Raw genomic sequence first — 12,811 nt, 5'->3', positions numbered from 1 at the left:
AAAAAAATAAAAACTCAGGAAGTGCCATCTTAGACGCCATGCAGGGAATAATAACATTTGAATGTAATAACAGGTGGCAGACAATAACTCGACAATAACACCATCAAAAACTTACTTCAATGGTACTGTCCAAAGAGCCCACACTGTTTCTGCGACCCCGCTTTCCTGTGCCCAGTGAAGAAGAGTAAAATAATGTCAAAATTACAGTCTAACATACCATAGGTTTCACGTTTATGTCATTTAGCAGATGCTCTGGGAGCGACTTACATTTATCTTATATATATATACACAACTAAGCTGGTAGGGGTTAAGTTCCTTGCACAGGGCAGTTTGGCAGTACCAGTATTTGAACTCAAGATCTTCCAATAAGAATTCAATGTCTTAATCACTGAGAAATCACTATTTATTTAAGGAAACCTGTTTTAAGGAAACTGCATTTATTTGTGCACTACTGTGAGCTTTACCTGTGTCTGAGAGATCTCTGAGTGACGAGCTGAGCGCTGTGCGCTTAAGCCCATCCGCTGTGGCATATGTGTCATCGAGGCTGGGCCTACCCAGCGTGCCATTCACTGCCTCAGTCTTTATTCCATCCACCGCATTGCTCACATCTCCACTCATGAGTCCAGTCCGCATAACGCCTTTCTGCTTCTCCAGCTCCGCTGCAGAGACAGGCAGAGTGAATCAGAGAATGATGAGAGAGTAAATACATTGTGGCCAATTCTAGCCATCACGGTAGAGAGAGAGAAACTCAGGAAAGGCAAACTTCATACAATCTCATTATTGATATAGACAGCACAACATTTGCAAATTAGTATTGCCTAATATTCAACAAATGTTTATTTATTAAATCGTTTTGAGAATGACAGTGAGAACACTTGGGTACATAAGGGCCATGTGGAAAAGCAGAGTATAATGGCTCACACTCTACTCGATATTTTTCCATATCTTGCACTTCAGCAATGCTTTCTCTCAGGTCACTGACAAAACGTGCCCGATCTTGCTGACTCGGTGCTGTGAAGACAATCAGGACCTTACGCTCCCCTCCTGGGATGGCTGAAGTTAACCGAATACCATGTGGATAATCTGAGAGAAAGAAGAGAGAGCGAGAGATAGAGGGGTGGGGGTGGGGGTGTAAGGGGTTGGGGGGAGGTGTAGAAAGATGATAAATCATGAGTATTATAAATAAACCACACTCCATGCAATTGAAAGCTCATTTAATGAGATGAAATGACTGATCATAAAGAATATACAATGGATTATGAAAAAACTAATTGTTGATGAGCTTTTGACTGTATTTAAAGATACTACACCACAATACACCATGAATTCTGTACAAATGAAGCGAAATGCCACGCAAAATGTTTTCCCACTGAACAAACTGCAAAAGCCTGTGAACTAAAATATAAACAATAGCAAGCCATGATGAACTGGGTTTCTTTTTTATCACTTATCTGTCATCAGAAAATGCACAAGGGCCAAGAGAGAGTGGCTAAATGTCACACTGAAGCACAGAGCCAGAACGAAGTGATAACATAAATAAAGAAGGAGGGACAGATGGAGAGACAGATGGAGGAATGAATATACTTACAGGAGTTTTGGAACATGTGAACCTGCATCTCCACTAGAGGAAAAGACTGTCTGAAACTATAAGTCACTGAAGTCTTCTTCTTCTGGAAGATCTTTGTGACCTACAGATGCAGACATGGAGGTTAAATCTAATACGGCTTTATAATTTATCTTTAATCACTGAGTTTTTTTTTGAAGCAATATGCAAATAAGTGTTGGAGAATATGGTGTTGGAAATAATCAGGATGCCCATATAAGCTGGCATAACTAGCAAAAGATTTTTTGTTTCAGACTGTATTCTAAAATCCTTACTTGTAATGTACAAAGGTGCCAATCAAGCCTACACAGCCAGTTTAATTACCATGAGCAACTGTGCTTCCCCCTTTCATACATATGCATTTGATGAAGGATTCTGCAAAATAGAGGCAAATCAGTGCGAAAAAAAAATAAAAAAATAGAAGAAATAGGAAGTGATTACATTTTCCATTTCTTGTGCTAAATTTTAAAGCAATAAGAGCCATCCAATTTTGTGAGTGATTTGGTATATCTCCTAAAGCTAGCTGTAAATCAGTGCTATGCATGGTGCTTGGAGCTAGTGTAGTCAGTGTTGCTAGGTGCAGATTCTGTGCAGATTTGGGCTATATCTGAAATGCCATTGTGGGACTGTTTATATATTAAACCCATTTTAGCACACTTCTGACCTGTCCTGTAGTTATTTCATTTAGTCCATGTTATTTTATAATGAGATTTATTAGTTGTATTAGTCCAATTTTCAATTTATGCTAGATGTGTAACGATGCTGTGTAGCGTCATGAGAGCACTAATAGATCACCAGCCAATATCATAGCTTCAGTGTAAATGACAGTTGCCTTTCTCTGGCTCTGAGTGGCATGAAAAATGTTTGCACCATCAGAATATATTTAGCACGTTAGCACTTTCTTCTGATATGTATATGAGTAGAATTATGTATAGCTGTTTTACAGCATTTGTAAACTCTAAGAAAATATAGAGTTTGTCATTGTATTTGTGGACATAAAACATTCTTACCACCAATAAGTCATTAAAGAGAAAGACTTCTCTCTGATGAACCCCACTCCGCTGTGGCCTGTTAGGATCAGGAACTTCATAAAGCTGGCAGCAACACACCAGTCTGCGATGGGGTAGAGAGAGCACCTGACCACATAAAACACAAACACATCCGCAGGAAAATGGGTAACTACTGTATAAATACCACAAAGCGGAATCAATTAAAAGATCCTAAACAAATTTAAACATGGTTGAGCACTTATTCACACAAGTCAGATTTCTGGACTCACTGGTTTTTTGCCCACAATCACTCTCTCCACTGCCTGTACTTGAGACACATGATCATCATTGGTCCTCAACTCCCACTTTTGAATACGATGGTAGATTCCAACTAACAGGTCCCTTGGGATGTCCTGCCCATTATCTACTCCTGGCATGCAGAAACAGAGAGAAAGAAATTGAGAGCACAAGAAAAAGGGGAAAAGTTAGGGGAGGCACTTTAACTCCAACCTAGCAGTGCTTATTATCACTGCCCATTTTACATTTTATTGGCACCTACCCTGAGTCTATTTAATCATATTTCCAAATCCATCAATACATCAAACACTTAATGTTCTTAAAGTTGCCCTGAACTCATGAACTGAACTGAAATGCCACAAAGTCATCCAACTCCTCCTGTGTAAGTGATTCTACACCTTCAATAGGTATCTTTGAGTCAAAGAAAAAATACATGCAATTAGCCATCATTCAATCATGTGGCAACAGCACGATGCAAAAATCATGCAGACAGAAACCAGGAGCTTCAGTTACTACAGTATTTCAGAAACTTTTGATCTCCTGGGATTTTCACGCAAAACAGACTAGTTTTTACACAGAACGGTGCAAAAACTGTTTCGGTGGCAACACCTTAATAAGAATTCCTTCAAACTGACATTAAAGCTACGGTAACTCAAATTAGCACTCTTTATAGCCATAGTGATGAGAAAAGTATCTCAGAATGCAAAACAAGCCTCATTGCTGATGGGATACAACAGCAGAAGACCATAACTTGTTTCACTCCTGTCAGCCAAGAACAGGAATTTGAGAGGATACAATAGCTACAGGCTAGCTGAAAATTAGAAAAGGGTCAGGTGATGTTTTCTTAAGTCTTAAAGTCATTAACTGTAAAGTTTAAGTGACTCTGGGCACACTGAAGCCTCAGATTCCTGTTCTGGCTGATAGGACTGGAAGCTGTTGTGGTCTTCTGTTGTCGATTATCGGCCACAATGTTGGATGGAGGTTGAATGTATGGAATTTATTATGTATTAATAATACTAAAATGAAAGTTAAAGTCATGTCTTAAGCTATAAATAACAAGTTTCATTATAAATCAACTTCAGTTGAACTTCAAGTACAGTAAACACTGTAGTTAGGAAACGTTGGTATATTGAAGGGCCGGTACCTCTTAAGTTCTTAATAAAGTCATCCAGCTTCATCTTCCTCTCTGGTTTGACATTAGGGCTGTACATATCTGTGTTAAGAAGGATGATTGCAAAGGCCAGGATAAAGATGGTGTCAGGGTTCTGAAATTGTCGCACCAACGCAGGGTTACACACACAGTACCTCTGACTGATAAAAAGATATAAAAAAAATAAAAAATAAAAAAAAGAAGAACAGGGTTAATAATATGCACCTTTGGGACTCAAATATCAAATATACAGGCATTTAAATGGCCAAAATGTAGAAGTAGACAGTTTATAAAGGCTGATCTTAGGGCACCTGAAGGCTTCCACCAGCCTCTCCACTTTCTGTGCTTCTCCTTGGACCTTAATCTGAGCCTGGAACTTGCGGAGAGCATCATCCAGATCCATTCCAGAGAAATCCATTTCATCCAGCACACAACTGAGGAAGATAGACCACTTGGTACTTTAGCATATTTTCTCTGACCCCTTTTTAGAATCATGCAATTGAATTGTATTTAAAAGGCAGATAAGGCTGCAATATTTATGACTCTCTATGAATTTTCCAGCTTAATCCACCATCTGCTGCCTCTCCATCTAAAGGTCTGAACCTACAATGCTAGCTGCTATGTGCCTGTTCTGAGTCTACCAAAGCTTATGCTGCTTGAGTCATCAGACTCAGCATGACCCTGTCTGAACTGTTGGAGTTTCAGTAGTCTCAGGGTGTAAGCATGGCAGGACTTACTCTAGCACATCCTTGTTGAACTGCTTCTGTCGGTTACCCAGGAACTCCCCAATCATCTGACGACTCAAGCCTTTCCTCTCCAGGATGAATCTTGCAATGCCAACTGGGGTGTCAGACATGAACCCTCTTTCTATCAGGTACTGGATACCTTTTTCTGGCTTCCTGAGATTGACAGAGATGTAGATAGAGGGGGAGTTAGTTATGGGAGAGAAAAAAATAATAAGAGGCATATAAACACTTTATCCTGTATTTACTTAAACCGAAGACACAGGTAAAAAAGTTTTGTGTTTGTTTTATGTGTTTGCTTCCCATCTTTATCGCATTCTCTAAGCTGAAGTTGAAATGGTCTGTCTTTTAAATTGCTACAAGGCATACAATACCATTACTAAAGTGTTGGGCCTAGCAATTCATTATTCTCGTAAAAACAAAATATTCGATCATAATACAAGAGGTTCTTTTGCTGCAGTGTTAAGTGATCATAAGATCACAGAAACAGGAGTGTGGAGCTATACATGTAAGCTGAAAAGTAAGGATGCAAAAAACGTAAAATATTTTTGAAATGTAATACTTTTTGGCAAAAACATATGATACCAATATCTCTGAACAAAAAACTGAGGTGATTTCTCCCATGCTCTATGGCCCTTACTTGTTAAAAAGGTTGAGCCCAATGCGATACTGCCTTCTCTGCACCACATCGTTGTTAAATGCGGGTGAGTCCCAGCTGTGGCGGCTCTCTCTCTGGTAGGTCTGCTTAGTAAGTGCGGGTAGAGGTTCCCTCAAGCTGTCCCTGGAGGATGAGCCTGAGCTGCAATTAATTGTCTCATTGGAGTTGGTGGTGGAATTAAGAGAGTCGTTGTCACCATCAGATGGCTCCAGGCCAGCAGAGGGCAGTGGTGCTGATGAGGTGGAAGAGAGCGGTGTCAGTGGGGGTTGGGTAGCTGATACAGAGGAGTCTGGATAGGGGTGGTGAAGATGAGCCAGGGGATGATGGTGGTGATGATGCTGCAGCGGGTGATGGAGGTGTGGGTGGTGCTGCTGGTGCAGCAGGATTGCATGGTGTGGAGGTATGTGTGTAGGAAGCGGGGAGGGAATTGGGCGACCCATAGGGCGAGTCTGGCCCTGGGCTGGATTGTGTTTGAGAGTTCCCTGTGGTGAACCTCCACCTCCTCCGCCTCCACCTCCTGCTGGTTCCTGATCATACAGTAGCTGCCTGCTGAGGGAGCCTCGGTCAGAACGGTCACTCATGTCCACAGAACTGTCACTGGGTGGCTCGATAGTCAGAACAGGGAGGTGGGCACCACGAAGCCGATGGTCACGGCACTCAGTGCACGGTGTGCTGCGCCGGCTGTTGCTGCTGCCTCCACCCTCGGCATCTCGACTGTCCTCTCGTCCTACTGTTGTGCCGCCTAGCCCCCAGTACTCGGTGTCAGTGCTGCTGGGTGCACGTTCCATGGAAAGCGGTGATGAAGGCACGCCATCTTCCATGTAGAGAGTTACATCACTGTATGATGTGGCTGTGCTGTCCTCATGCATGCCTCCGAGTGTCCCTGCTGTCCGCTCTCGCTCACTTGTCGGTATTATACGCCGAGATGGGACCTTGCTACTCCAAATACACTCACCGAAATCCTCACTTTCGCCTCCACCATCACCCTCCTGGGAGTCGCCACGCTCAGACTGACACGTCAGAGTGTTATCCATTGAGTCAGCCAGCGATGTCACCTGAGACACACATATAAATGTGCACACATGTACTGTAACATTCAAGATAGAGGAAATAGCATTCAATTTCATTATCCTGTAATTTTACTTGGGCACTTTTTGCTGAAAAATGTCTATACCAATTCTTCCTTTACGACATCAGACTCACAAAAACTTACCATCTATATCATTATCACAGGCACTTGATTTTTGTTCAATGACACATTATTCACACTAACATTTAAGGCATTTATCTTATTTATCCTTACATTTACTTATTTACATAAATGTGCAGTGAAGGATTTACCAAGTCTCAACCAAGTCTGGTTGTATGATTAACTTAAACTTTTCTGGCCAGTCCTAAGAAATACGTGTGCATGTCCTTTCTACCATCTCATTTTCATTTTCCTTGTTATAACAATTCTGCATAATATGGACATCATTCTGACTGTTTTCTTCCAAACAGTTTCCATAATGTTTTGCCTTCTGTTTATATCTGCTAATGATACAATAACAAAAAGCAATATTACAGGTACAAATCAATCACATAACAGCTTTCTATCACATGTCTTTTTAATATCAGTTCTATATCAGAAACTGCTGTCAAAAACCTTGAAATGAACTAGATGAACTGTATGAGTGAGTAAAACTCTGTGTTAACCTACATCACACAGAGTTCTCACTTGTTTGGTGAAGGAATCGTCTGTGTTCGAGTAATCCTCCCGGTCAGAAGGACAGTGTGAAGGTGATTCTGTCTCCTGCTCTGTGTCAGCTGAACTCTGCTGGCCGGCCATTGCCAGGGAAGCAGGATGACGAGGAGGGTAGAGCTGCTGCTGTTGTTGGGGAGTTTGAGGCTGCACCTGTTATACCAGGATAAATAGTACATTGTATTTTCATCACACATTGAGTGTCATCCTATTGTTATTTTGTCCATATCAAATGATGGGATAAAAGTAGAGTGGGGTGGTGAAAAGTTGGTACAATATTGTATTGTTCAGAAAAGCAGCTATGGCTATGGATCAGGAGCAAACAGGTAGTGGAAGAGTAACCCATATCTTTAAGGTCCACTTACAACACTTACAACCGAATGAAGATGCACATTGTGCTAGGTGATGCTGACTGCACAACTAACTAACAGCAGAATTTTAAAATGCTGACTTTTTAATCAATTATAAATTGCATCCCAAGGCAAATATTGGGGCAATAATTATGTCTGTATAATAGCTGAATCATAGCGAGACACCGTTGTATTGCATCATATGAAATTTTGAATTCTGTGTTACACCCCTAGTTAAAGGATGTTAAGAGGTCATGTATAGCAGTAAATAAGGGATGGCACACGTCAGGTCTGTCTTGTACTGTAAATGTAAGGCATTTTTGTATGAATGCCTTTCAGTTTGGTGCTTGCTAAGTGGGGCAATTACCATTAGACCAAAATTAATCTCAAGACCAGGGTACATAAAAAATAGCCCAGAATGAGGTACCTGTGGCGGACGCTCGTCAAATGAGTACTGCATGCGCATATTCGAAAGGATAATACGCCGTGTCATGCGGTTTTCTGAGGCGGAGCTACGTAGTCGCTGGAAGTTCTTATTCATGCGGTACTGCCGGAAAGCGGTCTGGATGGTGCGTGCTGCTCGTCTACTCAGGAATGAACCACCATATTTCTTCTCCAACATCTCCACCTGGCAGAGAGAGAAGACAATCAGAAAGATTTTTTCCGAATGACATTTCCTATCCTCCCTACACCTAAAGATTCATCTGTTAACCAATGTGAGTTTTAAAAAAATCTCAGTGTAGAAGAAAGTTTCTTTAATACATTCTGAAATGGGCTATTAATTGAAAATGCACTAGTAAGATTTTAGGATATCGATGTGATTGAATGATTAAAAAAATTCAACCCTAAAACAATGTAAAGAAACACTTATGTTTACACTGATTATGTAAAGGTGTGACAAGACAACAGTAAAAACAACTGTCAGTAAACTGAATGCATTACAGTATTTTCCGCACCATAAGGCGCACTGGATTATAAGGCACAGTCTCAATTACGGGGTCTATTTCTGTACTTAACCCATACATAAGGCGCACCGTATTGTAAAGGCGTTTTAAAAAGGTAACGGAAGCAAAACAGTGAGTTTAGTTGAACTTTATTCTATATAACAATACACACACATTATTTTTTAATCAATCTTCTCCCACAAATCCATCAAAGTCCTTATCTACTGTGTCTTCTTAACTTGGCGCAGTACATTTTCTTGCTTCCTCCATTTCCGAACCATAGCTACATTGACAATTCTTTCAGCTGCTCTATTCCCATTACAACCGTGTAACTGATAGCCTGTAGTTTGAATTGTGCCTCGTAAGCATCTGATTTTTATTGGCGGATGGCAAACCAACTTAAGGTGCATTTACAGCCACCTACCTGACTGGAGTTTGGAGCGCATAATGGTTAGGAAGAAACAAATGTTGTTTTGCACCATACCGGTAGTATACCTACCGGAGGCGTGGCAAAGGTAAGCGTATGTACTGTACGTATCACATAATGTCCTCTGATTGGTTTATCGCTGCCAGCGTACGTAGTGTATGTATTATGTCCGTGTGTCAGCAGGAAATGGTCCGACAGTCAATCAAGCGGAGCGTTTACTAAAGTCACACAACATTTTTACAGATTTTTGGAACTCGGTGCACACATAAGGCACGCCAGATTATTAGGCGCACGGCCGATTTTTGAGAAAATTTAAGACTTTTAGGTGTGCCTTATAGTGCGGAAAATACTGTAAATAGTATTTGACTGCATGAGATGACAACTTCCCTGACAGACTTCACTGCTTGGATTAAAGTTCACTATGAATTAAAGAGTCTTTAAAAGTTCTCTCATAAAAATAAAACACCTTCTTATCCTGCAGGTCTGTGGAGAGCTCATAGCTGTCTGAGAGTGCTTTGCAGCGTTTGTTCTCCTCTTCTTCCTGCTTACGCAGAGCCAGGCTGGCAGGCTGAAGGCGTGTGCGCTGGGCCCAGGCCAGACTTGCTGGGCTGGGAGGGGCCACAGGAGGCCCCTGGGAGCCCAGAGGCTCTCCTGTAACCTTCCCGTATCGGTCCGAAATGGGCAGGTATGGGCCCTGACTGCAGGAGCTCTCTGAGAAACTGCCTGTGTCCCCACAGTGAGGATCCCCTTCCACACTGAGATATGCACATAAAGAAAGAGAGAGAGTGAGAGAGAGAGAGAGAGAGAGAGAGAGAGAGAGAGAGATAGAGAAGAAGGATATAAATAACATTAAAAAAAAAGCTTAATCCAATCGAGGTAGAAACAAAGACAGAAATAGAACGAAATGATGCCAACACACAAGATCAAAACAAGACCACTGATGATACACAGTGTGTAAACAGCAATATTAGCATGCTAACACAACATTAGCCTCTCAAACACTCAGAGCTCAGTCATTTGGCAGAAGAAAAAAAGAGAAACCAGAGAAGATGAGGGAGCATGGAACAGAAATGCAGGGAGGACATGGTGGAGTGCAAGAGAGAAACTGAGACAAAGAGGAGGGAAGGCAGGAAAAAAACAGGGCACCATGTGTGCCACTCTGTCATGTGAGAGAAGTCAGGCACCATGGGTAGCGACAGCTTTGCAGCTCTGAGTCACTCAGCGATGAGTCAGAGAAAGTGCGAGTAGGAGAGAGGAGAGTGAGAGAAATACTGGACAGAGTACAAAGACAGCGTGAAGAGCCATTTCACTGTACCTGCACCCACTCTGCTCTCTGTATTAGCTAAAACAGTGCAACATGAATGATTCATTACTGAACACTGGTCCTCCCAGCTCCCACTTTCATTACAAATCCCTTACATAAACACACCCGATCCACACACATTCACACTGACCGCATCACATTCCATACATCACACACTGCATACAATGTATGTACACATACAGATAAAATAGGTAGCTGGATTTAAGGTTCTGCTCTCCTACTAATGTTGGGCAAATAATTAATATTATTGTACCTTTCATTGACTTAAACCTATATCTATATACTGAGTCTGTGACCTCAGTCCTCAGGTCATCTCACTGTTTAGACAGAGAAAGCACCTTGTATTCACAGACGGTTTACACACGTGTTTAAGTTGAATGAGAACATGACAAGTATTGAAATGATCATCTATAAAAGTATTAACAATACATTATTCATATACATCATAAATAGTCTTTGTTGTAAATATTTCAAATGAATTACTCCAATTTAAATTTTTCAAATTACCAGCATTTTTTTTTAAATATCGTGAGCTGATTATCGATGTGACCAGTTTCAGTATTAAATACGGACTATGCCAATAAGCTCCGCACTGAATACGGCTTAATGCGTGTAAATCAGCAGACGATACAATCTATAACAAGAAGAGTCTCCTTGACAATCCTATAATAGTAATTCAGTCAGAGCTGTGTCGGGGTGTCAGGTCAAAACTAGCAGGAAATTTGTGTCGTATTCAAGCGCAGATGCCAAAAAAACACATCCCTTCAGGCACGAAAAAAAAGTTTTGACTCCACAGTGAAGGGCAGGTGCAGAATGAAGAACATGACAGAGTCTGATATAATCAAGCTCTCATAACTTCTATAATTCTGAGGAAATGACAGTGGATAATTATACCCTCATAGTCACAAATACTCAGCATCCCAAAGTGCATACTACCATAGTAAATAGGACACAATTGTAGTGCACAGTAGGCTTTTTGGAACACAGCCCTGAATTCTCATTGAATGTTTATTGACTTGGCAATCACAGCCATGATGCTAATCCATGGGGTGGAGGAACAGTGCAAAAAATGACAGCAACTGAAAATATAGTCAGAAATATCTAGTATTTACTATTATAATATGGCAATAAACCAAAAATAAGATTATTAAACAAAAGAAAACATGAACCTGCAGACTGCTGCTTACAGAGAAATGCTGTTTAATCATTATTTAACTATTTATTTTTCTCTACAATGTCCTACAGAATTATTGCCACCTTTCATGACAACGTAAACTCTAAAAACAAGAAAAAGAAAGACAATCAATAACTGATCTTTTAGCTCAAGAATACAGGAATATTGTATGGTTTTATTTGTACATGTGCTTTTTGAAAGCTTTTTATAAGTAGTGCAATTTTTGTGGCACTCTCCCTGGATATAACAAGACGCCAAGTGTCTTCCTGCTATATATCTTTATTTTAAGCTCCTTTATAGTGTGTTGATGATTTAATTATAGTTATATGAATTATAGTCTTCATAAATTTTTAAATGATATTAGAATCTAGTCCAGAATAGAACTGCATCACCGTCATAAATACAGCTATCATCAGCATAATAAACATCATCAACAACAATCAGATATGATCTGCTATAATTGAGTTTCCTTAATCTTTAATTTTGAGAACTTAATAGATGTATATTAAATATATCGCAAGTTTGTCATTCTCCTTCATACTCACATGTAGGCTTTTGCCCTATGTGGGAGTTTCTTCTTCCGATGAAACCACATGGCTCAGGACGCACATGCACTTAAACACAGTCCCAGTCCCAGCTACCTCTGAAAGTTAGATATGGATGTATACAGCATGGTGGAAATCCCAGGACTTAAATTCCTAAGCTTGGTCGGATACAGGATCATGCTGGATATAAAAACCCCTGATGATTTGTCAATCAGCAATCACTAATGTTTTCTACTTGCAGCTTCATCAACTCACTAATAAAAAGCAGCAGTAGTGCATTCAGAAATAGCACCAGCCAGTTCAACCTGTCTATTCTATCTGATTCTCGTCCTCTCTCCATATCCTTCTCACAGAATTGCAAATCTCTCTGCACTGCAAGCAACTGGTTACCACCAACATAAAGGCACAGCATTAGCAACCGCTAAAAGCTTCCGACAGCAACAACAAACAAAACGTTAATACACCCAACCCATTTAAATGGAAAGTGTAAAAAATCTCTACAACAACTGAATCCTCCTGGTATATTTAACCTTCTTCTCCTATTAGATGTCTAATTAATTACATTCTGAGTTACACTGAAATTCATCTTCGATTCCATTCTCTCTATGTCTCACACACACACACACACACACACACACACACACACACACACACACACAAGTATTTACATGTGTGCACACCAATGACACTCTAGCAGCTGCAGCAACCAATCACATGGCTGGTGTGTGTGTGTGTGTGTGTGTGTGTGTGTGTGTGTGTGTGTGTGTGTGTGTGTGTGTGTGTGTGTGTACGTATGTGTCTGTTTGTGTATCCCTCAGGGCAGCACACACTGAGATAAGACCTAGGTCAACTCCAGTACACAATCT

General features: G+C 40.7%; 1 protein-coding gene across 8 annotated transcripts in view; it reads right to left on the bottom strand.

Moving 5' to 3' along the window:
- The window catches only part of LOC113656103 (IQ motif and SEC7 domain-containing protein 2), a 78,525-nt gene that overhangs the window by 4,956 nt on the left and 60,758 nt on the right, over positions 1-12,811 (bottom strand). For 5 of the 8 annotated variants that reach the window (XM_047799786.1, XM_027167144.2, XM_027167145.2 and 2 more), the window contains 13 exons: positions 9,369-9,657; positions 7,959-8,159; positions 7,140-7,334; positions 5,423-6,495; positions 4,777-4,938; positions 4,351-4,473; positions 4,034-4,200; positions 2,883-3,022; positions 2,614-2,739; positions 1,589-1,688; positions 922-1,083; positions 465-659; positions 116-165 (listed from right to left, as the gene is read on the bottom strand). In XM_047799786.1, coding sequence (XP_047655742.1) covers positions 116-165; positions 465-659; positions 922-1,083; positions 1,589-1,688; positions 2,614-2,739; positions 2,883-3,022; positions 4,034-4,200; positions 4,351-4,473; positions 4,777-4,938; positions 5,423-6,495; positions 7,140-7,334; positions 7,959-8,159; positions 9,369-9,657 — 2,983 coding nt within the window. The remainder of the gene's footprint in view (positions 1-115; positions 166-464; positions 660-921; positions 1,084-1,588; positions 1,689-2,613; positions 2,740-2,882; positions 3,023-4,033; positions 4,201-4,350; positions 4,474-4,776; positions 4,939-5,422; positions 6,496-7,139; positions 7,335-7,958; positions 8,160-9,368; positions 9,658-12,811) is intronic. The other 3 variants (XM_047799787.1, XM_027167147.2, XM_027167149.2) reach the window with 1 other exon arrangement.

Source organism: Tachysurus fulvidraco, chromosome 14 (genome assembly GCF_022655615.1).
Source record: "Tachysurus fulvidraco isolate hzauxx_2018 chromosome 14, HZAU_PFXX_2.0, whole genome shotgun sequence".
Taxonomy (NCBI): Eukaryota; Metazoa; Chordata; class Actinopteri; order Siluriformes; family Bagridae; genus Tachysurus; species Tachysurus fulvidraco.
The sequence above is the reverse complement of the archived record's forward strand: the minus strand, read 5'-3'. Positions and strand labels throughout refer to the sequence as shown.